A 24,324-nucleotide genomic window follows, 5' to 3' on the forward strand; every position below is an offset into this window, starting at 1 on the left:
TAGCATGATTTGTCAGCGAGGAGCGTACGAATGGCACACTATGTGATGTGGGAAAAGCTTACCGCATGATACCCTCCTGGAGCCGCACTTCCCGGAGGCGGTGGAGGCGGAGGTGGTGGCGGAGCGCCGTCATCCCCATGCTGTTGCCCATATCCAGGTTGCTGGTATTGTCCAGATGGGGCGCTTGCATACCCACCGAGGTTCACTGGTGAGCCAGCTTGACCCGGCATGTTGCCATAGGCGGGGTACGTCGGCGTGGAAGCAGCAGCGGTCGGAGAACCGGCTTGACCCCCGGGAGTAGCAACAGCAGCGGCGGCGGCCGCTTGCTGTTGATATTGTGCCATTGCAGCTGCGTAGCCACCGTATGCTGCGTACGGATCGAGCTGAGGGTTTTGAGCGTAGTAGGCGCACCATGCTTCATACTGACGCTGGGCTTCGACCGGATCGGTCGGTTGTTGGGCAGCTCCTGCCGGCTGTTGCTGGGCAGCAGCAGCAGCTGCGGCGGTGGCTGCGTCGGGTGTTCCGGATCCATTACCGTAACCGCCTGGAGCATTATAGCCTCCTCCTTGCCCACCATAGCCTTGGTTGCCATAGGAGGAGCCTCCTCCGTAACCCTGCTGACCGCCACCGTAGCCACCTCCACCATATTCATTGCCGCCATGGCCGCCACGACCTCCACCACCTCCGTAGCGGTCCCCACCACCATATCCACCTCGATCCCCTCCACGATCTCGTCCGCCTCGGAAACCACCACGATCACCACCGTTCTGAGGTCCACGTTCTTTGAACTCTCGGTAGTTGTTGTGAATGCTCTCAAGGAGACTCAAGCATAGCTCTTTGGCCTTGGCGACCATAGCTTCGTCAGGTGAGCTGTTTTCTGGTTAGCATCGAGCACAAAGACAGGTAATGAATATACGTACGTCACGTGAAGGTACATGGGTTCATCACTCTCAGCGTTTGTGTCCTGCTCGAGGAAACCGCTGCCATAGCCTTTGATCTGCACGCGACATCTCGTCTCGGCCTGAATGTGTTTGACGTTCATGCCTTGCTGACCAACGACATTGGCACGGAGATTGAAACCTGGGATAGGTTCGAGATCGATCGGAATCTTCTCCTCGGGCCACTTGCGGCGGCCTCGGGAGTCGAGATCCGGTGGAGGACGCTCTTCGCGTTCCGGACGACGGAAACGACGCTGGTCGATAAGATCTGGTAGATCTTGTTTCATGAGTTCTTCAATCTTCTCAATGGCCTTCTCCAGGCCTTCCTTGGTTTGACTAGTAACGTGAAGGTAGAGCGGTGGTTTCTGAGATGCCCTGTTAGCACTACAGGCCTCCAAGCTAGAATATCTCGCATCGAGTTTGCACTCACAGCTGGAGTGGCCATGCTCTTATCAGGATAATAGTTGCCGCGGGTTGTGACATCTTCAAGTAAACGCAAAAAGTAAGCGATTTGAGCCCTAAATCATCAATCTTTTGTATCGTCAAATGGAAGCGTACCGGCGCCAGTCTCATCTTTAATCTAAATGTCACAAGGTCAGCAGGCTGCAAACGTTGGGTGGTGGTGCTGGCGATCTCGATGGATTCGCCGACAGTTGGGCTAGCGCAAGTGTAAGTTTTCATCATATTGTCTCGTCGACACAAAATTCTCAACATGGTCTCGAGTTTGACCCAACAAACCCAGTGTCCAAATGGAAATGGCAACAGGAAAAGAAAGGTGCCCGAGACTGGAGTATCAGTGGACAAGTAAAACCTGTAAAAGGGATAGTTACCATTTTCTGGGTTGCACCCTTAGTCAGGGTATAGCGATTGCGCAAATCGTTGACTTCGATGTCTTTGATATAATCACCGTCTTGTTGGTAGATGTCGGCCTGTAGGGTGCTACTAGGACCGCTTGGAGAGCCAGCACCGTCCGGGTTCGTGCGCTTCAAACACCATGTCAGCTGTATGTTTGTATTGATGTGCATGTCTTCTCTTGCTGTACCTGTCGAATGATAGGCACCTCTCCCTGGCGCACTGGAGCCTTCTTCGCCAACTCAGCGTTGATCTTCGCTGCGGCCGCCATGGCTGCGGCCGCCGCATCCATCTTGCCGCCAGCACTGCTAGGACTCTTCAAAGGACTGCGACTCCGCGTATTGCGATCGCGAGTGACTGGCGACTGAGAGCGGCGATCGAAGCGTGTCTTGCGTGGTTGGTCCGGCTCTGTCTGATCAAAGCGTGACCTCTTTGGTCGTGGGGCCTCTTCCGACATGATTGCGGGTCGAATGTATCGATGCGGTGGAGCGTAATCCGGATTGACTCTGTATGTGAGTGTTGTAGTATTTGCGCGCAGGTTTGACCTTGTCGGCCAGTTGACACTGGTTTCAAAAGATATCTCAGAATACTTTCTCTGGGACAAATACGTCGCTGGTCGTCACGAGCTTCCGACTAGGAATTTGTTAGGGTTAGCATGCATTTCGAATGAGTCAGCACATGCCGGTTGACAATGACAGTGATGGTGACGACTAAGCCGAATGGGGTAGTGCCGGACCCCAGATTTCTTTTCTTCGAGGGATCAACGGGCCGCCGTTTGGCCTGCAGCAGAAGCACGAGAGCTTTGGTTGGCGAGTGAGGAGAAAGCATTTTATGCGACCGATTGGGAATTTCGACTCATCGGCGTCTGTCTCGTTGTACCATTGTCTTGGGAGATAGAGCATACAACGCTCCCTTCCCTGCACGACAACCCACCGTCTGTCCTGTTCTGACTTGGAGTCACGTCGACGCACATCACCCAGTCTCTTCGCGAGCTGCACAATCAAAAACACATCCAAAATGGCTTCAAGAAGGGCCCTCCGAACGCTGCAATCGCAGCTCAATGCCATCAACTCAGCTGGTTCCACCTCCTCGGCAGCATGCAGCAAAACCACACCCATTCTGCAATTCCGCCGTGCGAACAGCAGCAACAGCAGCAGCACCTCTGCCATCGCCTACAAAGCACTTCACCGACGAGTGTCTCCTCTGCCCTCTGTGCCCACCTCCCATGTCTCACCCGCCGCCGCCGTGAGCAGCATCCTCTATGAGACACCAATCCGATCAACTGCCCCGCCGAAGCGCCATGTCCTCAATTGCTTGGTGCAGAACGAGCCCGGAGTGTTGTCGCGCGTTAGTGGAATTCTCGCCGCGCGTGGCTTCAACATCGACAGTCTGGTGGTGTGCAGCACTGAGGTCGCCGATCTCTCGCGCATGACCATTGTGCTGCAAGGTCAGGACGGCGTCGTCGAACAGGCTCGCCGACAACTGGAGGATCTGGTGCCTGTGTGGGCTGTCCTGGACTACACGGCCGCACCGCTGGTGCAGCGAGAATTGCTCTTGGCCAAGGTCAGCATTCTGGGCCCGGAGTACTTTGAGGAGCTGTTGGCTCACCACCGGGAGATGACTGGCGATGCGACATACCAGCAAGAGCTCCCTCCGCAGGCCACCGCTGGTGGCAGCGACGAGGCCCAACAGGCATTTGACCAGCAGGACTTCGAGTACCCTACAGAGCCTTTCCACCCGAGCGCACTTCCGCCGTCAGAGGCTCTGCGGTTGAAGCACCAGCATCTCGAGACTATCACCTACCTGACGCACCAGTTCGGAGGTAAGGTGCTCGATATCAGCACCAACAACTGCATTGTTGAGGTCTCCGCCAAGCCGCACCGTATCGACAGCTTCATGAAGCTGATCACTCCTTTCGGTATCTTGGAGAGCGCACGTACAGGTGAGTCATACTTGATACGCGGCCCTCATGTCGTTACTATACTAATCAATGTTATTTTCACAGGTTTGATGGCGCTTCCTCGCTCACCACTGCACGGCGCTGCCGACGAGACTGAGAAGGACATTGCGGACATCGTCGACACCAGCCAGCTTCCTCCCAGCTAGATGGGTTCCCGCTCGCGCTCGCAATATTTTCATGGCGTTCTTGCTCTTCCATTTATCAAAAGTCGAGTGCCACCCACGGTGGACTGACTACCTGTATAGCGCGCTTTGTTGTCTGTCACCCAGTAGGGTTTTGTAGGCGTAGCGTTTCAAGGGGTTTATATCAGATTCGAAATCAACAAGCTTCAATGCACACTTCATTCTCTTAGGTGAATGTCTCTTGCGCTTCAGCTTCACGCCACGGTCGACAATAGCTGTAAAGGCAAATAATCAAGATTTTCTGCTTTCGAGACCTGGGCCCTTTCTTCTCCACACATCCAAAAGAATTCCTCCTCTCATGAACCTCTCCGCTGCGACGTCTCGTCCACAGTCTTCAAACAGTAAACCACCACATCGCCCTTCCTCCTCCCATCATCATGCCAATGCGAATTCCAAAACCTTCTACACTCCTCATACATACTGCCTTCCAGCACCGTTTGCATAGTCGGCTCCAACTGCTCGAAGAACACGACATACATCGGCCACTTCCGCAATTTCCTCCCCCCGAGTTGCTCCCACTCGATATCCTTTGCGGGCTTCGCCGCAATGGTATGCAGACTGCGCATGTGCGCCGCCATCCACGCACTGGGATCCGCATAGAATTGATCTGCTTCGTCGAGGTAGGTCGCGCGTTGTGAGGGTTTGAGGTCCAACGGTGGCTCGCAGGTTAGGGCCCAGGCGTCGATGCTGGGGTGTACGAGATGGCTACGCCACGGGGTGCTGTGACACGGCATCAGGAAGGCGACAGTGAGGTCGGAGGTTGGGGCGGTGGATGTGGAAGATGTTGAGGGGAGGGTGATGTTATATTTGGCGGTGAGCTCGAGGCGGGTGGTTTGGCGGTCGCGGAGGTAGTGGACGACATCCATTACGCCGCGTTGGTGGTATTGGGAGACGTAGCCTGCGATGAGGATGTTGAGGACTAGGAGAATGGTGAGGATGGTCAGACGGGCGGGGGATCCTAATGCGGGCATTTTTCGACGTTGGGCGGCGAAAGGTGATGTGTCGAAGAAGGTCTTGATTGGTCCTGCGGCGAGAACGTGGAGAATAGGGAGTAGTGGATAGATAAAGCGGACCTCCTTATGCGCGACGAGTGTCAAGGAGAGGATGGACGCGATAATTGCGCTAGAAAATATGAAGCGGATCTCGCGGCTCCCACTGCTCGTAGTCGTGGCAGCAGGCGTAGATGAGACCTCAGTGAGCAAGCCGCCGCGGATCGATTGCCACAACGCAAGAATTCCGAATGGTAATGCCGTAGTCAGTAAAAGAGGCAGGCCTTCAGTCAGATAGTAATCCCAGCGATTTCGACCATAAAAAACCGCCAACGATTGGACCACGTTAAAATAAAGGAACCGCAAAGCAGGGAACGTCCAATCGGCGTAGAACATCTTGTCCATCCCAGCTGATATCGCCAGAACTGCGCCTCCACAGACCACGGTACACTCCAGTAGGGTCACAATCTTGTCAAAAGTGCCCCTGCGTAGCACCAGACATGCACTGATCGCTGCCCAGATGACCACGTTGGTAGGCCGGAGGATACATGCGGTGGCAGCAGCGACCAGAGCGAGCTGTAGTTGACTGTAGAAGGTGGTGCTATCGACTTTAGACTCGGATGCTGACGGACTGCTGTCAAGGAACCAAGTCCAGGGGAAGAGATCCAACGCGACAACCGTAAGTGTCGCTTCCGCAGAATTCGAAAAACTCCGGACAGAACAGAACCACTGCCATGGGCTGACCACGCTCAGAATGAGCGCGGCCCAGGCACTCTTGCTCTGCTGCCGACCATAAACTTTGCCCGCAAGTCGCCAGGTGAACAGATCCATGGCGGCAGCAAAGATAGCCTGAAGCAAGCGAGGCGTCGCAACGAGGACATCACCACGCGCTCGAGCACCCAAGTTTAACATCCCGCAGAGAAGATCGGCTGCCTTGTACGCGGCGGAGAAGAGCAGCGGGTGCATTGAAGCGCGCAAACTTTCCTTCCACTCCCAGGTGATCCAGGCACCGCTCATAGACCCGAAAGTCCAATGCCATGCTGGTTCGAGGGATTGGAAGAATTCGTCGGGCTGGAAGAAGGTCTTTAATATTAGACCATTGATGGTTCGGAAAGCGAGCAGTGCGGTGAAGACGGTGAGTTGGATCTTCCAGGACATGCCGTAAGTTCTCGGGTTCCCAGGCTGGGCATGAAGAGGGGCCATGGTGTGCGTTCAAGACATGAAATGGGATGAATAGTGCAATGTCCTTTCGCACGGAAGGTCTTGGTGTATCAAGGTTGGAGACTTGGAATTCTTGATGCACTCTTCTATATAATTGACATATTCTCGACGCAGCGGATAGATTACCTTAGGCGGAGAATGTTGTCCTGATACCAAGATAGAGTGAAATAGATCTAGAGAACGAAGTGCATAGACTCTCGAAATTAATGTCCTGGTCGCGTTAGGGTTGTGTTGATCATCTGTGGTTGACGATTTCACAACAAGAGCAGTATCTATTTCAATCGATCTGCGAACATGAAGCGCGGGGGATTCACAAGCCTAATGAAGCCACAGGTTCGACAACGTGCAGCTTGATTTCAACCTTGGACCCTCTATGCGGGACCTTGATTGCCATACTCATGTGAATCATCATAGTCATCACGTATGAGTCCAAAGCCATCTTGAATCAAGGAGGGCTCCTTCTCACCAACGAAAGGATTCGGCCCGCCATCGAAAAATGCCGCAATATCATCCTTGACCCATTTTCTACTATATCGCACGGGGCGGCCGGGGTCGGATTGGTCGCATCGCTTCAGGTACTCGACTTCACCACAGCATTGCCCGACGGAGAATTCTGGTCGATTGGCACGATATCTGAAGTCTGCGCGGCAGACCTCCAGAACTACGTCCCAGTTCGCGACCCAGCGATCACTCTGGAAATTTCGGATAGATTGATCTATTGCGTGGTCAATCTCGTCCCCTCCTTCATTTGCATCTTCGTCATATTCGCCATGTTCGTATGCTTCATAGGGATCCAGTTGGTCGTGTCCTGTGAAGTAGTTTTCGCGGAATTGGACATCGACAAAGACGAGAGATTGAATTGTGCGAGGCAGGTTCGACAAGAATTTTAGGAAGTCCTGGATCATCAGGGGGAAATTGGTCAGACCCAGGTGGCGTAGTGATGACCAGCGCCGTGTTGGGATGGCTTTAAGTATCCAACAAGCGCCGTCTAGGTTAATGATGTGCTCGGAATGAAAACGAGGGGTGGTGCTGGCCGACAAGGAGAAATATGCCATTGAGGTAGCCTTGGAAAGTATTTTCCGCAATCGACCGAGAGGAAAAAACATCAGACTTTCGCTCTTATGATATTCACCCCCTTCCACGTCGAGTGCGAGGTCAAGCCGACGAAGGCCTTGAGCTTTTAGGACCTGACCGAGATTTTGGTAATCCTGAGTGAAGTCGAAGAATCGCTGCGCGAGACCAGTGGCTGCGTATCTAGTCTCAATGACAAGTTCCTGCAGTGTGCGCTCGGATCGGGCCAACTCGTCCAGAATGATGCTCATGCCATGCCAGCCTTCGTCTTTATCACCGCATGGGTAGGGGCAGGGGTACATAAAATTGATCGGCAAGGCTCGGATCATGGGCGTGGTGTGACAAGGACGGTGAATGATAGGGCCATGAGCTACGCTGGTCAATGTGATTCGTTGTAAAGCTGGGAATTCAGCAAGCCCGCGACGGAAGGCAAGAACGTCTGCTTTCTCCAAGATAATTCTTGCCTGGTCTTCAAAGAGCCGACGATAAATATCGATATTCTCCTGAATTGTCAGACAGCCAGGGACATCCTCTTCCAGACACTGGCCAGTCATCGACCACTTTTTGGCTGCAGCAAATTGTTTCGGGCCATCAGGAAAGCATTGCCCTTGATAGGCGTCCAAACCGTGCTCGAAATCGTCGTACGACAAGAGATTGACAGTCTCTTTATGATCGTCTTCAAAGTCGATTTCTTCTTCTTCTGGCGAACGATAATGCTCAAGTAATGCATCGTCCCAAATGATCTCTCTGATAAGTGGGCGGTAATGAGGATGTTCCAAAATGGCCAAGAAGACTTCAAGATTTGTTGTGTTTGGAGAGATATAGACGCGTTCGATCCGGAGCGCCAGACGATCACGGCACTCTCGGTTGGCGAGTCGCATCTGTTTTATCTCCTTGTTAGAGAGAAGTGAAACTATAACAACGAAGAGTTCTTCCGGAAGCTTCAAAAGATGCGCCATCGCTGCAGATAGCCGCGTAATATCTGGAATGCGGATTGATTGTTTGCGCCAGTCAAAATGGTGAAGATGGTGAAGATCGTGTCAAGATGAAATGTCTAGGTGTATATATATTGCCAGATCCTGTTGAACTCCAGTACGTCGATGAATAAATCCTGCCACACAGACAAGTTGTTGCCTAGTAGTAGACATGCTGCACAACAAGCTGCTGCTGCTAAGCGAGATACCTCTAGGCTACATAGGTACGTACTGCAGGTATAGATCCAGTATTTGTGCTCGATGTGCAGCAGAATACCGTACCTGGAGGCTTACAGACCCAAGAATGACTTTCATAAATCGACAACCTATGCCAAATCAGCATGCCTGTATTCGACAAGATAGAAATCTAATTTGAATCTAGAGAAAGCTTGTTCACTAGGCTGTGCATAAACTTCAATCGCTAGGAAAAGAAGGAGGACATTGAGTTAGACCCCGCTGGACCTCAAGGACAGAAGCCTATCAACGACATAATGCTCTGTATACCTCGCTTAATAGGGGTGAGATATAGAGTGACTTAGGACCTACCAGACTTATAGGATATAAGCATTATGTCAACAATAATGTTACCCATACTCCTCCCTGTCTCATTATCAGCCTACCGAGCATCGGGTGACTATAATTTCTGGCTGCTGGCGCTCGAAGAAGTTTGTGAAGCATAGAACGCGCTATGCCAGGATGGCTCGCTCTGATGATCGAATTGCAGTAAAGACCATCCTGGTAGGGAAAAAGGATCCGAACAACTTCATTCACGACGAGACTCTGTCCTCTCTGAAAGAAATGGCACAGCAGAAAGACTCGCAGAAAATTGATGTACTTCACGAATGATCTGTGACCGAGAGAGACGGAGCAGAGAGAGCGAGAGAGCTGAAAGAAGGTTCTTTTCATTTCCCACCCACACCACGTGCCCCCGAAAGCAATGCCGGAACGATGAGGGCCTACGGAGTGATACTGAAAATGCCAAAGGAAGCGAGCGAGCGAACGAGCGAACAGGCGAAACGTGTGAGACAAGGATTCTCGAACCCCCCTCTACGTAAAAGCGCCAAACAAACCCCCTTCCCGTTCCCAAATCCAGTCTGTAAATCTGTCAGGAAGCGAGAGCAATTTTCTCACGAGAGCTCCCAAACTCTCTTGCCTGTGTGGCCCGTCGTCATCGTCTCTCCACTCCGGCCAAATGACCTGCCCAATGTTTCTCTGGGGGCATCGTCACGTTACTGGTAGCTCAACCCAGAAGGAAAAGACCCGCCAACCATTCCCAATATCATTCAGCAGCGATATGACTTCGCATCTACTCCTGTCCGAAACCAACAGTCTCCTCGACAGCCCAGGTCAATTTCTGGGTCAGGGTGTCGTAAGTCTTGTAAGGCGGGAGATCCAGACGGTTGAAACATGTGTGAGATTTTGGCAATTGGGCTTCCTCGCCAGACTTCTCGATGGTGAAGCGACGCGGGCCGTCGGATCCCTGGAGGTCCTTGAAGCCGTTGACGGGGATTCGGGAAGTTCCGGTGGCGAATTGAAGGAGACGGGACTTTTGCTCGGCGTCCCAGCTGCGAATGCACTATGAGTGGGAAAAAGTTGTTAGCTATGTTCAGCCATGGAAATGTGTGCAAGGGATCCCTGAGAATGTGAGGATGGGAGAGACTTTTCTTACCTTCCAGAAGTTTTGAATGACGGGATCATTCTCAGTGTAACCGCGGTAGTCAGTGTGCTTCTTCCAGTCGTCCACGTCGATATCGGCGATACCACCGATGAGCAACTCCAACTCCCTCTCGTCAAACACATTGACAAGATCCGCAGGGATGAGTTCATGGAATCCGGCGACGAACGCGTTGAACTGCTCATCGACTCGCTTCTGGATCCTCCATTCAGTGATCAACTCCACATATTCTTTCTTGTTCTCGTTGTTGACTTCTATGTCTCGACCACCGGGCTTGAGGTCGACTGTGACCTTTTCGCCGAAGCGCTCGTCTTCAACCGAGAAAGTACTGTAGATGACGTCCGTAACGTCGTTGTCCATTGCCCAGCTAAGCGTGCGGTGGAATTCCGCATCGACGCCTTCCATGTCGGAGAGAGCCACCTTCTTCTTAAGAATCATCTTGTAGAAAGCGCCGATGAAGAAGGCATCGAGGAAGCGACGGTGGAAGATGGCCAAACCGACGACTCGGCCGATAAACTTGAAATATCCAAGATGCTCTGGGTTGATACCGGAGTGAGGGTTGATTTGCAGCGTGTAATTGTCGTGAGCGGAGTATTCAAACAGGCAGTAAAAGGGGTTGAACATTTCGTGGGAGAGGAGGAAGAAGAATTCTCTGCAGCACCTGTCAGTTTACACGCGTCAAAAACCCGTAGGATATGAGCGACAAACCTGGAAAGACCACCATAATCCAAACCGTCTTCGCCATCGAATTTGATCATCAGTCGCTTCTTGAGATCTGCAGGAGTTTGCTGCATAATCTCTGCGTACGAGTCCTCGAAGATGTGCGACCGGCGCACCTTGACGTGGCATTGGCCAGCAAGGATTCGCAGCGCTGGCTGCGATCTGAAGTAGATCAGTTTGCGACGGAAGTCGCGCTTATATTGTGGCACGTTCTGATCCAGTGACGATGGGAGTCGCGGATCGTCCCAGGTAGTGGTTTTCGTGTTGTGGTCGACGAAGTACACGCGAGCCGTGTTCGTAAGACGCATCTCCCAGCCGCTAGGAAGGGGACCCAACTGAGAGACTGGCTGCTGTTGAATGGTGGTGTTGTTATTGCTACCGGCATTGTGCCCGTACATCCGGATGTAGTGCTGGCGACGAGGATCCACCCATGACGTGGTGCGGTTGTTGTGGTCTACAAAGTACGCTCGGCCCTCTGGTGTGTGACGCTGCTCCCATCCGGCAGGAAGCTCGCCAGTGCCTGCTGTGGTGGCGCCTGTAGCAACCATCGCGTGCGCTGCCGCATTGTTCGCCACCGCTGCTTGGGCAGGCTGTGCTGGCGAGTTCTGCCTTTCGGGCGAAGTCGGCGAATTCGCTCCATTCCGATCCTCGGGAAGCATGCGGTTTTGATGCCGCGCACGTTCCATAGTCTGCTGTTGTTCCATCTGCGCTCGCTGCTCGCCAGCGTTGAAGTTCGCGGTCGGTCGGTTCCATGTAGTTTGCTTGGAGTTATGGTCGACGTAATATGTTCTGCCAAGGTTATCTTCACGCCTTTCCCACCCAGCAGGTAGTCTACCGTGAGCGTCCTCGAATGCGCTGAAGCCGGTCTCGGTCCTCCGAGACGACTCGGGAGCTCCAGTCGTGCCTGCGGCGGCGGTCGACGACGAAGCCATTGCGCTTCCAGCAGTGTTTTGCCGGCTGGGTGTGGTAGATGCAGCGTTGCTGACAGGACGATCTGCTTGTAAGGATATGTTTGATTGCGCTCCGATTGGTGTGGATGATCCGCCGTTGCTTGAAGGTCCGGCAGAAGAAATCGACGGCCGTGATGCGTTTGGGTTCGCGTTCGCGATGGGCGTAGAGAGGTTCGTCGAAAGGTTGAGGATTAGCTTTCCGTTAACGACTAGGTTATCGTTGGATTTGCGGAGGTCGCGAGTGAGCATTTCTGACGTATCGAGTCAGCCTTGGCATGATGTCTACCCAGTCTCGGCGCGGAAAGCCTCACCATCTCCTCCAGCATCCAAATCTATAACGCTGCCAATGCGAACATTTACCACTCCCAAGAATCCCTGGTCCTTCTTTTTAAACTTCCTCTGGTCGAAGATCTGAACTGCAAGTATACTCTCTTCCGTCACTTTCCTGAGCGGTCGTCAGCATGAATGTTCGGGCGTGGATTGGCGGGGCAGCCGGGCGGACGGACATGTCAAAACTCTCATTCCAATACGGATTGAGCGTCTTCTTGATCACTCCGGTCGTTCGCGTCTGCTCACCACTGATAGTGGTGACGGCGAAAGGGTCCGGAAATTCTTCTAGGCATCAGCATAACTTCTCGCCGTGAAGAGGTAGGGACGGTGTCGTCTATATCACTCACTGAAGACATCTCGCTTGTACAGGCCATCGGCGGCAATGACTGTTTGTCCATGGTCAGTCTGCTAAGCGCTGGCATTGGAAGCGGTAGTTTGCCGCTGGGAGAGGATTTGCTTACTGGTGACCCGAAGGTTCGCCTGCGAGGGGAGCTCCATGACGTCTCGGCGAGTCTCGTGTGTCGTCGGATGGACAGTCTCCGCCACATGCGCAAGTCGCTCACCTCACCATGCAGGCCGATATTTTCCGCCCGGGGCGACACAAGACCAGATGGGGTACGTGTCGCTGTGTGATTGAGGCGCGGAATGTTGTGAGGTATTCGTGGTGATGAGTGGTGAACGAGGTAGTATGTAGTAGTAGTGGATGTATGGGTGGTAGGCGGCGGACAGACGTCAAAGCCGCCGCCGGGCAAAGCGGGATGGTCTGGCGAGCGGGCGGGCTGTGTGTGAAGAAGTGGTGGTGGTGGTGGTGGTATTTACTTTAGTGGTGGTCGCCCGTCAGTGGGTACGGCAATAACAAAAATAGCGCCCAGTCAAGAACGTTTGTAGTATCGGTCGCGCGACAGCAAACCTTGGAAGGGACATTAATTAACGTATCTGCCGCACGTTGAATGATAGGACTGGATTGGACTATGTATGCATGCCCAGGTGTAGGAGAGGAGTCAATTGACAATTCTACAGGATCGTCAATCCGGTCCAGCCCATTTGCTGAGCATGTTCTACGGTGCTGGACCGCATACGCATGGAGAACATCGCGATTATATCCAGATACTTTTTGCACTAGCATGTATGATGCGGCAGTGTGGCGGAGCAACGGGCATTTCGTCGCATTAGGGTATGCACGGGCAACTTTGCCTCTCCACCGCGCACACACTCTCTCTCTTTCATGAGGTCTTGTAGGTTTCTGTTCTTCCTCCGAATCGTCTACAGTCTGTATTAAGTAGTCTACAGCATCTGGTTCTGCGCGACGGGACGTTGATCAGTCGCGCGCGGCAAGCATTCATCGCTCATTCGCGACATCCATCCAAATGAAGCATCACTTCTGCATCTGCACATATATCTAACATGCATGTACGGAGCCACTTGGAAAATCGGAGACTAAATTCGTCAGCAAGTGGAATCGAGCACGAGACTACTGTAGGATGAGATGCCAGGCTAAATTAGTCCCAGCAATTATGAGCCATTCTTCGGAATTCTGTTGCCTGCAAGCACTGTCTCTTCAATAGTGAATGACCGAAGTGGATGCTGGAAGCAAGGCTATTTCACCTCGGTCCGCCTTGATATCCATTCAGCGATCTCTGACAGAGTTTAAAATTCCAGAGACATGGCCACGAAAAGAAGTTCTCAAGCAAGGCGGGGCAATACCTGGATGTTCATTCGTATGAAAGTCCAACAGAACCAGCAGGGACGGCGCTCGCGCCACTAATATCTGCGCTGGCGCTTGGAACAATCTCATAGCGATGACCAATCTCACCATTCCACAAAGCAATACCGTAACAACAGAGGAATAATTCGGAGACCGTCCCGTTTCCGTCATTCATATCGCGCATTACTGATTTACAGACTGTGAATCTATGTTTCTATGTATCTGAAGATGCCCTTCGCGGCACACGCGAAGATCACTTCTCCCATCGGAATTGGCTCCGGAGCAGTCGATCCTCGTAGCGAGTGAGATCACCCGATCGTCGCGTGTCAATGCATGTCTATTTCAAACGTCATGTATCGATATGGAATCCATCTGCCATTCTTAGAAGTTTCTTGGCGAAGTTCGTATGCTCGAGGTGGCATCGATGGCCCACCCACTAAGGGTTTTCGGCCCACAACACTCCAGAGATCTGTCGACTCACTCTACCCGGAAGCCAACGAGTGGCAGTGATCCGTAGGAAGAGGACCTGGTAAATGTCGTACGAGACTCTTTGACAAGACGCAGCTGGGAGGTGGGTGTATCACCCCATGCATGCGACTGCGCTCGGAGCCGTGTTGTGTCAAGTTGAGCGCTTTCTGTCATGTCATGTCATGTCACTGCACTGCTGCTGGTCGTCGGATTGGAGAATAGTCAGCTGTGCCTCCAAGAGCAGGTCCTGAATGAGTCACGGCTCTTCTTCAACCCGTTCCGATCGGTGACGAGCCGGCGCGGCAAGACTCGACTCGCTCTCCAGTTGGGTGGATTCAACCATCATTTTTTCATAGCTTCGTGACTCGCGCAGGTCGACTGGAGACTCCCGATGCATTTCACCATGCCCGCGTCGAGAAAGCTTCGAATGTCGGTGCTAAGAGTCGTCGCGGCAGCCTGACTCGGTATCATGTCATGTTAGAGCCAGGCGAGCTCCGTGTCCTCGCCTCTGTTCTTTATCTGCGACTCTCGTCTCTTCCAATATCATCAGTCTATTCGATTGGAAGCAACAGCTTCTCTTTACAGGCCTTATGGGAATGGCTCTTTACTTTTCTCTTTTCACGAGGCTCTTACGCCAAACAGTATGGCAATGGACTTTTCTTTTTTGCTCTTGTGGCTTCTTTCTGGGTGTGTAATACTCTTTCTTTCTCTCTCTCGCCCTTTCTCCCAAAATTGTGAATCCCGCGTAGATTACCGTTAGAGTTCCTCTTCCCAATGCCAGGTGTTCTCAGCTCTTCAACCAGTTCCCGAAAGATTTCGATGTGGCAGACAGGAGTGGCCGTGCCTGGACAGCAGCAGAGAATAGTCCAAGCTCGAGAGATGACGCATCAGCGTTCGAGATTCGCGCTCGTAAGCTCTCAGTAGGGGTTGTATCCACGGCCTCGAGGGCGGTATCCGCCACGGTACCTAGAAGGTCATGTCAGTCGCAAATTCGGAAGATCTTCACTGGAGCTCGGCCTTTGACTAACCCGCCACGAGGACCAGCAGCAGGGCCTCCACCGTAGCCACCACGGCCACCATACGGAGGTGCTCCATACCCAGGGCCGCCACGGCCACCACGTGGGCCGCCGCGACCACCACCACCGCCACCGCCGCGACCACCACGGGTCATACCAGGTAGATTTGTTCGCTTGGGCACAACCTGAATCAAAAAAGGAGTCAGCACGAATATCCCTTAGGTCTGACCTTGCCTGTGAAGAGCATGTAGCAAATGCACGTAGAAAACCCACCTTGATAGCGCGTCCTCGAAATTGACTGTCGTTCAAAACCAAAGCTTGTGTGACCAATTGAGGCTCCGAGAATTCTACGTAAGCATACCCCTTGGGATGGCCGGTGAATTTGTCCAAGAGGATTGTGACACGGTTGATCGATCCACAGCTCTGAAAGTGCGCCTGGATCTCCTCTGGGCTTGCGCCATAGTCAACGTTTCCGACAAAGATACTCCTTGAATCAATGTCTTCCTTGTTTTCCCGCAAGTTCTCGGATTGTGAGTCGATGCTGGCTTGCATCTCGCGCAGCTTGGCGGCTTCGGCTTCCATCTCCTCGACGCGCTTCTTCATCGCGGCGATTTCTTCCTCGTCGCCCAAATCGTCGTCGTCAGGATTGGTGGGCTGAACGTCCGCCTGCTCAGCGGCGAGCTTTTGATCGTCTTCGGCCATTTTGAAAGGTTGATGGCCTTGAAAGGGATATCCTGTTTCCTGTTGCGGCCTAGCAGCGATTCGGAAGGGTTTCACGGGTCAGCGCTGTAGTGAGGGTGAAATGCGCGATGATCAGAGGGATGCGATTGGAATATCGGATGATGGAGAAAAAGTGTGGTAGAGTTGCGTTGCTCTTTCCTCGGGCAGGCATTGGTGAAAAGACGCACGCCAGAAGTCGCGACGCGCTAGTCCGGAAACAGAGCTACTGCGTAATGAAATGGTTCTTCACATGATTGTCACGCGTTTCATGGTACTACAGCAGTTCCTGAAAGATACCCAGATCCCTCTCTGCCCAGGTATATGTGTGGATAGAGGAAAATGCCAATCGCAAGCTCGAGATGGCATTTGGTCGTGTTGTTGTCAGATGTCTCCATGCCTACTCGAAATGCATCATCTGTGAAGAGCGCCATTACGGAATAGACGCAAGCGGTCGATCAATGTCAGCTGCATCATGGAAGCCCGAAACCTTCACAGATCGATGCTGGTTGAGCCTCAATGGAGATTTGATGAGCAGCGTATATCAGGCAGCACTATCGATTAGATGGAACTGACCGCATATCACCGAAAAGGACAGCTAAATGCCCAGGTGTATATTTAATACAGCCAGAATCGACATTTCACCTAGGTAGATAAGGACGTCACGACCTTCTCTCCTGCTCTTCGGAGGTTCGTCCCTGCGGCAAAGCCAAAATTGGAAGAAGAACCTACTGTTTATGTCCGCGGGTCCGACAAGGACAAGATCATACCTACTTAGGTAGGGATTCGTCATTTCTCAAACCATTTCTAAGCGCGTGTTGTCAGTATCAACGATGTCAGGAGAGCAAGTTATCTAATACACTACATGGCACAGCGCAATCCACAACCTATTTCTTCATGCGACTGATCATTCAACACAGATGAGACACACTGATTTGACCTATTACGAAAGAAATCGAACATTGATACCATTTTTAACACCTAGAAATCACAACAATAGACCGCAGACTAAGTCAGGGAAGGACTATTCCAGCACAGCTATCATGACTAGAAGCTCTGAGCAACAACCCCTTCTTCCTTCTGACAGCACACAAGAATATCATCATTTCAGTGACCACAATGATAACAACAGCAGCCTCGAATTCTCCATGTCGAACACGATCGCCAAGTACCGAAGTCAAACCCGTCAGTTTCTCTCCTCTTCCATCGGGCACTACATCGTCCTAGCCCTCATCAGTCTGGACATCAGCAGCATCTTCGCCGAATTCCTCGTGAAGTCGCTCGCATGTGACAAGACCATTTCGCGAGATGGCGCGGAGGTAGCGGAAGGAATCCTGGGTGTTGTCAGGTAAGACCGAACCTACATGAAATGCCGATTTACTCCGAGCAGCGGAGCGTTGCGCACAGCAGTCGAATATCGGCGATTGTGGTATACCATTGCCCAAGGATACGCAAGGTTTCATCAGATCAGTGCTAACTCGACGGGCGACATATCATAGCCTCGTCTTCTCATCACTCTTCATGATCGAGCTGGCGGCTACCATCTGGGCATTTGGATTGCGGTACGTCACAAACATAACCTCGTCCGTCAATATTCACATCGAAGAGAACCTCCACCACTCACCTCCCACATTCCCTCACCACAATCGCCCTCTCTGACAGCATCACCTCCCAGCTACTTCTCAGCCAATGCTCTCCACATCCTCGACGCAGCAGTGATCCTCCTCAGCTTCGCCATCGACTGCGTGCTCCTCGTCCGACATCGACATCCCTCCTCCGAGGGAGATTCCGCGAGACGCTTTAGCCAATTGATAATCCTACTACGTCTGTGGCGAGTTTTCAAAATTGTCGAGGAGCTCGGCGTCAGCGGGGCGCAGGGACAGATGGTCGAGCCGTTGGAGGAGCGGGTGAAGGAATTGGAGGAGGAGAATCGAGTTTTGAGGGAAAGGTTGGATAGGGAGAGTGAAGTGGTGAGAGAGGATGGGGGAAGGGAGGAGGTGTAGATCTGGCTCTTTGAAGGGGTAAAGAGGCGCTTAGAGGCCCTTTTTTCTTTTCAAGGAAAGAGTTGGTGGATGGCGGTTTCGGGTCTGCGTGGACTTCGACGAGACGGTGTCGGACGGACGTAGTCAATTGGATGTATGAATGACTGAATAAATGAATGAGAGGATCTGGAAGAAAACTGTGAAAATTTCCAAGTGAATAAAAGTAAAGACCGTACGAGTATGTAGGAGTTTGATGATTCTTAATCATCAGCCGACAGAGAGGGCAGAGAGAACTGCCAAACCCTCAACGCCCCCATGGAAAAAACAAGAAAAAGAAACAGGGGCAAATACAATGAAACATCCATGCAACTCCCAGTAAAGCCCGCCATCAGCGCCTCGGTAAACGAAGAAACCCGAATTTGAGTGACACAGAAGGACCAAGGAGGACGGGAAAAGGTATCTCGCCCGTCCTCGGCACCCAAATGCTCAAACACCCGTGTGATACAAAACCTTCGCTCTTCTCCCCGTATCAACCTCACGTTTGAAGCACAGCTCTGTCCCGCTGACCATCGGCACTAATGTCGTCGCCGCATTCAAGCCGAAGAATTCCTCAACGGAGGCACAATGCCGCACACTCGTGGCGTCGGAGCGCCAGTTCCGGGGGTCGTTAGCCGCATCAACGTTATCGGGGAGGTTATCAGTGGTGGTGTTGATGCCAGTCGTTACTGCTACCGGTGCGGTGGTACCATTATTGTTGGTGGCGTGGAAGAACGTCGTGATGTCTGCGGCGCCGAGGCGGGAGTGAAGAGGGGGTTTGCCGAAGAGCTGTTTCCGGGAAGGACGGCGTTGTATTTGCTGGGCGTGATGGATTGGGTCGATGGGGAGGTATTGAGGCCAGGTGGCGAAGAGGGATTTGGATAAAGGCTTCTCGGCGGGTTGATGCAGAGAGGATTGGGGCTTCTGGCGAATGGACAAAGATGAGGAGGTAGCGCTGCTCTTGCTCGTTGTGCGAGTTTGAACTGCAGGATGGCCCGAGTCCTTTTTCGAGTGAGGCTGGTCTGGAGCGGTGCCGTCTTGACCGCCAGGCACGGCAGCATTGCTGTCATCTGAGTTTGGGGATTGATTCCTAGCTTCTCGGCCTCGCTTTGAAGGAGGCCGCTTCAGTCGCCCTGTAGACCATCCCTGTTTCACTCTTGGGGAATTTCCTGTGGAGTGACTTGCGCTCTGTTGGCCAGATTCATTCATAGATTTATTACTTCGAGAGAATGGCCGGATCGTTCTCGAGCCTTCGATCGTGGCCGCACTGGGTTGCCAGTCCATAGCTTCGGCAGGGTCGTGATGATCAGTTTCATCGACGGCGTCGGATGTATCACCGTCTCCGTCTTCTTCATCGGCGGACCCCGCGTTAATGTTGCTCCTGTCACTTGCATGGTCGTCATCGGCTATGAGGATCGCATCGCCGATTTCGGGCCCGCCCACGCCGTCGCAATCACGATCTTGATCTCCACCAATTCTCATCGGCGCACCATCCCCGCTGGGCATGATCATACACTTATTCACTGAGTCCCAACGAGCAATCTTTCCCACTAGCTCAGGGAGAAGGACGTACCAGTACCCTTGGCCTGAGCCGCCGTCGCCCTCCTTACACGGCACACGCGTCATAAGCTGCATGCCGTATTTGTTCTGCGAGTTCAGATTCATGGTCGCTTTGATACTTTCTTTCCAGCGCCCCTCGTTCATGTCATATCCAGGAATGTTGTCATGAATCCACTGAGGCACGGAGATCGGCTGAAGGCGATGTCCTGGAGCAGCCAGCAGCGCCATACCGATGAGTCGCACGTAGGTCCACTTAGGCCGATAGTGCGAGTCGCCGAGATCAAAGTCGGAAATTGCCTTGCGGCGCTGACTAGGTCGGGTGACGACCCTGCGCTGCCCCGTGTTATAAGCTGTAGAGCCACTTGGGCGTGTCCGAGGCGAGTGCCCAGCGTCTTCGCCATCCGAGGACGAAACAGGAAGTTTGCCGGGTTTCAGCGATTTCCTACCGCTTTGCGTAGCAGCCGTTTGTATGTCAAGCACTATTGTGTCGCTGCCCTTATGGCCGACCAAAGTTGAATCGCCCTCATCGTCGCTCTCGATCGATTGCACGGCTCGTGCCGCTGTTTCCCCGGTCCGCTCTACATCTGGTTTCTTCGTCACTCCGGCTGGTCGACTGGAGCTTTTGCAATTTATACACAGCGGTGCTTCTCCGCCAGGACGCTTGGGTACTTTAGCGACCTTGCATTGACTACAGAGCTCGATCTCCGGAGTCGTGGGCGCCTGTTTCCGGAACCCGCGTCTCGTAGGTAATTTATGAGACTTTGCTTCGGAACCACCAGGGGTATGTGTCGGTTCGTTGATGCTCGACTCGTTGATGGTTCTGGCAAGATCTTGCGTGAATGCAGCAAATGCAGGATCTTCTTCCGGAGGCTTTCGAGACTCGGAGGGCTGTGGGTGGGAAAGCAGATCTGATACTGCAATCGACCGCGTGGGACGTACTCCGAGTTGTTCACGAATCGAAGGTAGTACATCTCGTGACTGCTCTTGTGGTGCTTCGTGTGGAGTTTGGTTATGGGTCTCTGTGCCATCTAAATGCTCAACTGATGCTGATCTCGGCTGGTCGAGCTCGGCAAGAGCAATATCGCCACTATCCACATCTGAGATGGCGGCTGGCTGCACTTTCGTCCTCGTGTATTTAAACCGTGTCGGCTGTGTCTGCTTTGTGGAGGATGCCTTTGACTTGCTGCCGGCGGGCGCAAAACTTTGATGTACCAAGTTTTCGAGATGAGCTGAGTCCGAGTCTTCGACCTCGCCGGGTACTCGTGGTGTCTCAGCAATCGTTTTTGAAGCTTGACTCGGCGTGAAAAGATTTCGATTTTCAACTCCCAGTATTTTCATCACGCCAGCAAACAAATTTCTGTCAAATGAGTCTGTACGAGTCTCAGCTTGTTTAAGGTGACGAGCTTCTGTGCGCGGGGGAGATTCCCCAGATTCTTCCTTTGCATCGTCCAAACGCGGCTTCTTGGAGGCGATGATACCTTCATCTTTCGATGACACCTTACTGGCGTCCTTGTCTTCCGAGGCTGTAAAGTCGGAGAAAGTTCGTTTATGCTTCAAGGCCACACCTTTCTGCACGCACCTGTGGCATCGCCAGTCTTTCGAAGACTCGGGGGCAGCATTCCCCAGGCAGTGACGGTGATAGCGTCGGGTACACCCCACTGATTGACATTCGATAAGCGGCTCGTCTTCAGCGCGGCCTTTACAGATGTGACATTTCGGGACTTTGGTGCCAGAAGAGGTGGTACTACCGGTACCGACTGAGATTTCATCACCAAGCTTGCGACGGGAGTCAAGATCGGAAGGTGAAGGCAGAGATGATAAGGACCTCTTTGGGGTGCTTGCATCTACTCGTCCTTTGGGAAACGCTTCAGCGCGAATGATGTATTGACCGAAAAGGCGCTCGCCATTCAGTCTTTTGACACAAGATTCTAAGTCGAGAAGTCCTGCGGGAGTGTTGTCGAAAGTGATGTAGTAGCCCGAGGTATCTACACCAATTGACAAAGGTCGATCGGCGTTGATGATATTTTTAATATGAGGTACAGTCGCCAGCATAGCAGGGACAGAGCTCTCTGAAATGAAGACGTGTGGTGCCCGTTTAATCTCGGGCTCCAGAGATGACGGGACCTTCAGCTTTGCGGACGATGTTGACACGCCACGAGCTGGCCCCAGAGGAACATTCTTGATGCCGTTAACTTCAGTTGTGACTTTCGGGCTAGGCTTAGAGGTCCAAGACAAATTCGAATGCCGACGTTGTATGTTTGGATCGGAGATCTGCTCGTGAGGTCCGTGGGCCTGGCGCGACGATGCACGATGTTCTCCGTGGAAGGGCACCGTCCCGTTGAACGGTGACCGATCCGCTCGCGGCGGCGATCGTGGTCGATCCCAGGGATCTTCTTCGCGGGATCGTTGTCTTTGATGTGGCGATATATCGTTGCGTCTAAGGGTAGGCGGTGACCGCGAATCGCCCAACCGCTCACGTTCGTAATTTATGGGGCTTCTGCGATGCGGCGGGGGCGAGATATCGTGACGCTGGTGCCAATGTTCCGATCGTCGCATATCCGGGTAGGCACTTCGTGTGATATCGTCGCGTTCGTCTCGACCTAGGCTCCACCGGGCGGAGCCGCTTCGGACTGGCTTGAATGAATGGCGCAAATCGGGTGGTGATGATAATGGAATCCCAGATCTGACTGTACCTTCGGGAAGGTGTGCTCTATATTCTCCTATGGACGGGCCACGTGCCACTGACGGTCTGGAAAAATGAGGCGGTGACATGGCATCATCACCACGACCCTGTACTCTCACGGCCATGGTATCGGGAGTGCGTGCGGCTTCCGCAGATCTATAGGTAGCTACGTATATTCCTATGAGCGGTAACGTTAGCATCTGTAAGTGACGTTTTTCAACCTCTAATGCTTCAATGGCAGGCGAATAATGTCAGATCTTTTCAGTTTATTTTTTGTTCCTGACTTCATCCGGCCGACCCAAGGTTGTAAGCGAAATGGCTACGACCATCGGACGGCTTATGTCGGACCTTTTACCAAGTGTTCATCCTAGTACGTGATTGGAGAGGATAACGAGACTCACCGTGAGTCAAGTAAGAGCTTGGCATCATATCATCGTGATGTTAAGGGTGGAGGATTCCGGGTCGGAGATGCTTGGGTGCAAATCAAATATTGGCCGAACCCGTGGATCTGGTCAATTTCCTTCTTGAGGGGAAATTGCAACGCAAATTATTTGATCAACCAGTATTTTCGTATCATTAATTTATCGCTTGCTTGTGACAGGAATCGTGGAGAGTGGCGTCGCGTGTCGTCTCGCCATCGGCGGGATGCTGATAGGTAGTAGCGCCAATTCGGGAGTCATCCATGGATCTCATGAGAAGGCGAGCGCAAACATAACCCGGGTGGTCAAGAGACCATTTGATAATTATCGCGCTTCTCGCGTGCTTCAACAAATTGTGAATTGTGCACCAGTGTGCGACGTCGAGTATGTTGGTCGGACAGGAAGGTTGAGCGCGAGTCGGCCACCTAAAACGCGTCTAGAGGCGTGAAGTGCTGTCCCGTGTATGCAGGTGGAGAAGTGTTGATTATTACGCCGCATAGATGTGCAAGGAATGTTCCACGGTCATGCTGAAGTCTGCCCTTGCCGCACAGCACATGCCGCAGTCCTGGCAATATCTAACACACACGAAGAGGGCCTCAAAGTGGTCGCTTGTATATTTGAAGTTGATTCAGAAACTCTGATGCCCAATCCTCATCACATTCAGATGTGATGATCACACTTTATCTCTCCCATACAAGCTGTACTAAAATGATTGGGTTAGGGCCGTCGCAGGCGCGATTCATCTTGACACTTAGTCATCTGGTGGACCCTTAACGTACCCTATAGGCTTGTGGGCCACTATAGGCCTGTGGGCCACTCTTCGACACCAGCTGCATTGAATACTCAATATTTCTACTAATAATTGAAATGAAGCTATATGATTAGGAATTCTATGGGACAGGATGTCTATACTACAGTAGGACACGTCTTACACGTATGTCCTTCCAAATTGCAAGTGCTACACCGTGGTTTACGACGTGTCTGCTGGCTAGAGCCTGCTTCAGCTTGGCCTTGTTCTTCCGATAACAACGTGTTTACAGCCTTTGCAATAAGAAGAGCCTCGAATCCTTCTTTGTCAACACTTCCTTGAACCTTATAACGCGTTCTTGGACGTTGTTTACGCGCGCTCAGCGTCTGTACAGTCTGGCGGAGGTCGGACACTTCAGCTTGCAGAAGGGCCAGCTGAGCAGCTGCTTTATGATAGCCCTTAGCATTCTGTCGCAAAGCAGCAACTATTTCTGACGGTGAAGTGCTTGAACGCTGCAGCTTGTTCTCAATATATGCTGTCTGAGAATCAACCTCTCGAGGGTTTGACGGCGTAACTGTAGTCCATTGTACTAGTGTTTGTAATGGAGGTGTTACTGTTCTTAATGTCAGCTTCTCTAGTACTGCTTCAGGATTGAATGGCACAAGGCCAGCACCGCGGAAGCCAGCTTGTATATTTGAAGCTGTAAATGCAGCAGCTATCGCGTGTGGGATCTCGGCAAGGAAGTCGTCCTTTGTTATGATATAATAAGACGCTCGGAAGAGCCGTTCAAGCCTTGCTGTATATGCTGTCTTCAAAGGACCGAAACAGCTAACATCGAGAGGCTGTAGACGATGCGAAGAATGAGGTGGTAAGCAGAGAGTGACAATGTTATGATCTTTGCAGTATTGATCGAATTCAGGCGTTAAATGGCTACCATGTCCATCAAGGACAAGAAGCCTTTTAACACCCTTTGTCGCTTGCTGCGTATGTCCATGGAAGTGCTCTATCCAACGCAGACCAAGAGCATTGCTTGTCCAGCCATTCTCGCTGCAGGCTAGAGTCCAGCGTGGTGGTAGTCCTTCAAAATAAGTCTTATTTAGCGTTACGCCTTTGAAGATCACGAATGGA

At 52.3% G+C, this 24,324-nt stretch overlaps 8 protein-coding genes across 8 annotated transcripts; 2 read left to right on the forward strand and 6 right to left on the reverse strand.

The window, feature by feature from the left end:
* Window positions 1-38: 38 nt before the first annotated feature.
* K489DRAFT_324535 (uncharacterized protein) lies at window positions 39-2,247 on the reverse strand (the record flags this gene model as incomplete). Its single annotated transcript, XM_033601768.1, has 8 exons — window positions 39-161; window positions 306-463; window positions 671-870; window positions 921-1,303; window positions 1,369-1,421; window positions 1,497-1,518; window positions 1,769-1,921; window positions 1,981-2,247. 8 exons carry the CDS (start codon window positions 2,245-2,247, stop codon window positions 39-41), a joined length of 1,359 nt encoding a protein of 452 aa, XP_033457401.1.
* Window positions 2,248-2,807: 560 nt separating this feature from the next.
* On the forward strand, window positions 2,808-3,896 carry K489DRAFT_324207 (putative mitochondrial acetolactate synthase small subunit; the record flags this gene model as incomplete). The annotated part of the gene is made up of 2 exons (XM_033601743.1): window positions 2,808-3,732; window positions 3,796-3,896. 2 exons carry the CDS (start codon window positions 2,808-2,810, stop codon window positions 3,894-3,896), a joined length of 1,026 nt encoding a protein of 341 aa, XP_033457402.1.
* A 344-nt stretch (window positions 3,897-4,240) lies between these two features.
* Window positions 4,241-6,055, reverse strand: K489DRAFT_293982 (glycosyltransferase family 22 protein; the record flags this gene model as incomplete). Its single annotated transcript, XM_033600262.1, has 1 exon — window positions 4,241-6,055. A coding segment is annotated over one exon (1,815 nt), but the record flags the coding sequence as incomplete, so codon positions are not given.
* A 1,445-nt stretch (window positions 6,056-7,500) lies between these two features.
* On the reverse strand, window positions 7,501-8,172 carry K489DRAFT_324469 (uncharacterized protein; the record flags this gene model as incomplete). The annotated part of the gene is made up of 1 exon (XM_033601760.1): window positions 7,501-8,172. A coding segment is annotated over one exon (672 nt), but the record flags the coding sequence as incomplete, so codon positions are not given.
* Window positions 8,173-9,293: 1,121 nt separating this feature from the next.
* Window positions 9,294-12,360, reverse strand: K489DRAFT_416752 (HECT-domain-containing protein; the record flags this gene model as incomplete). Its single annotated transcript, XM_033608185.1, has 7 exons — window positions 9,294-9,763; window positions 9,857-10,514; window positions 10,571-11,783; window positions 11,844-11,977; window positions 12,039-12,144; window positions 12,210-12,248; window positions 12,324-12,360. 7 exons carry the CDS (start codon window positions 12,358-12,360, stop codon window positions 9,494-9,496), a joined length of 2,457 nt encoding a protein of 818 aa, XP_033457405.1. The 3' UTR covers window positions 9,294-9,493.
* Window positions 12,361-15,014: 2,654 nt separating this feature from the next.
* On the reverse strand, window positions 15,015-15,753 carry K489DRAFT_324329 (RNA-binding domain-containing protein; the record flags this gene model as incomplete). The annotated part of the gene is made up of 2 exons (XM_033601748.1): window positions 15,015-15,236; window positions 15,325-15,753. 2 exons carry the CDS (start codon window positions 15,751-15,753, stop codon window positions 15,015-15,017), a joined length of 651 nt encoding a protein of 216 aa, XP_033457406.1.
* A 671-nt stretch (window positions 15,754-16,424) lies between these two features.
* On the forward strand, window positions 16,425-17,948 carry K489DRAFT_54691 (uncharacterized protein). Its single transcript, XM_033608710.1, has 4 exons — window positions 16,425-16,546; window positions 16,769-17,116; window positions 17,268-17,330; window positions 17,444-17,948. The coding sequence occupies exons 1-4, from the start codon at window positions 16,506-16,508 to the stop codon at window positions 17,769-17,771; spliced, it is 780 nt and encodes a 259-aa protein (XP_033457407.1). The 5' UTR covers window positions 16,425-16,505; the 3' UTR covers window positions 17,772-17,948.
* Window position 17,949: 1 nt separating this feature from the next.
* On the reverse strand, window positions 17,950-22,452 carry K489DRAFT_54686 (uncharacterized protein). Its single transcript, XM_033608708.1, has one exon. It carries the CDS (start codon window positions 22,227-22,229, stop codon window positions 18,237-18,239), a length of 3,993 nt encoding a protein of 1,330 aa, XP_033457408.1. The 5' UTR covers window positions 22,230-22,452; the 3' UTR covers window positions 17,950-18,236.
* Between the last annotated feature and the right edge of the window lie 1,872 nt (window positions 22,453-24,324).

The sequence above is a fragment of the Dissoconium aciculare genome (assembly GCF_010015565.1).
Source record: "Dissoconium aciculare CBS 342.82 unplaced genomic scaffold K489scaffold_11, whole genome shotgun sequence".
In the NCBI taxonomy this organism is placed as follows: domain Eukaryota; kingdom Fungi; phylum Ascomycota; class Dothideomycetes; order Mycosphaerellales; family Dissoconiaceae; genus Dissoconium; species Dissoconium aciculare.

What these genes read in the sequence shown, in the direction of transcription:
- K489DRAFT_54686 (XM_033608708.1), bottom strand. Translation starts at nt 22,229, where the DNA reads ATGCTAACGTTACCGCTCATAGGAATATACGTAGCTACCTATAGATCT.
- K489DRAFT_54691 (XM_033608710.1), top strand. Translation starts at nt 16,506, where the DNA reads ATGTCCGCGGGTCCGACAAGGACAAGATCATACCTACTTAG. An exon ending in ACAAGATCATACCTACTTAG is followed by an intron (nt 16,547 to 16,768) that starts GTAGGGATTCGT and finishes TCACAACAATAG; the next exon opens with ACCGCAGACTAAGTCAGGGA. An exon ending in GGAATCCTGGGTGTTGTCAG is followed by an intron (nt 17,117 to 17,267) that starts GTAAGACCGAAC and finishes GACATATCATAG; the next exon opens with CCTCGTCTTCTCATCACTCT.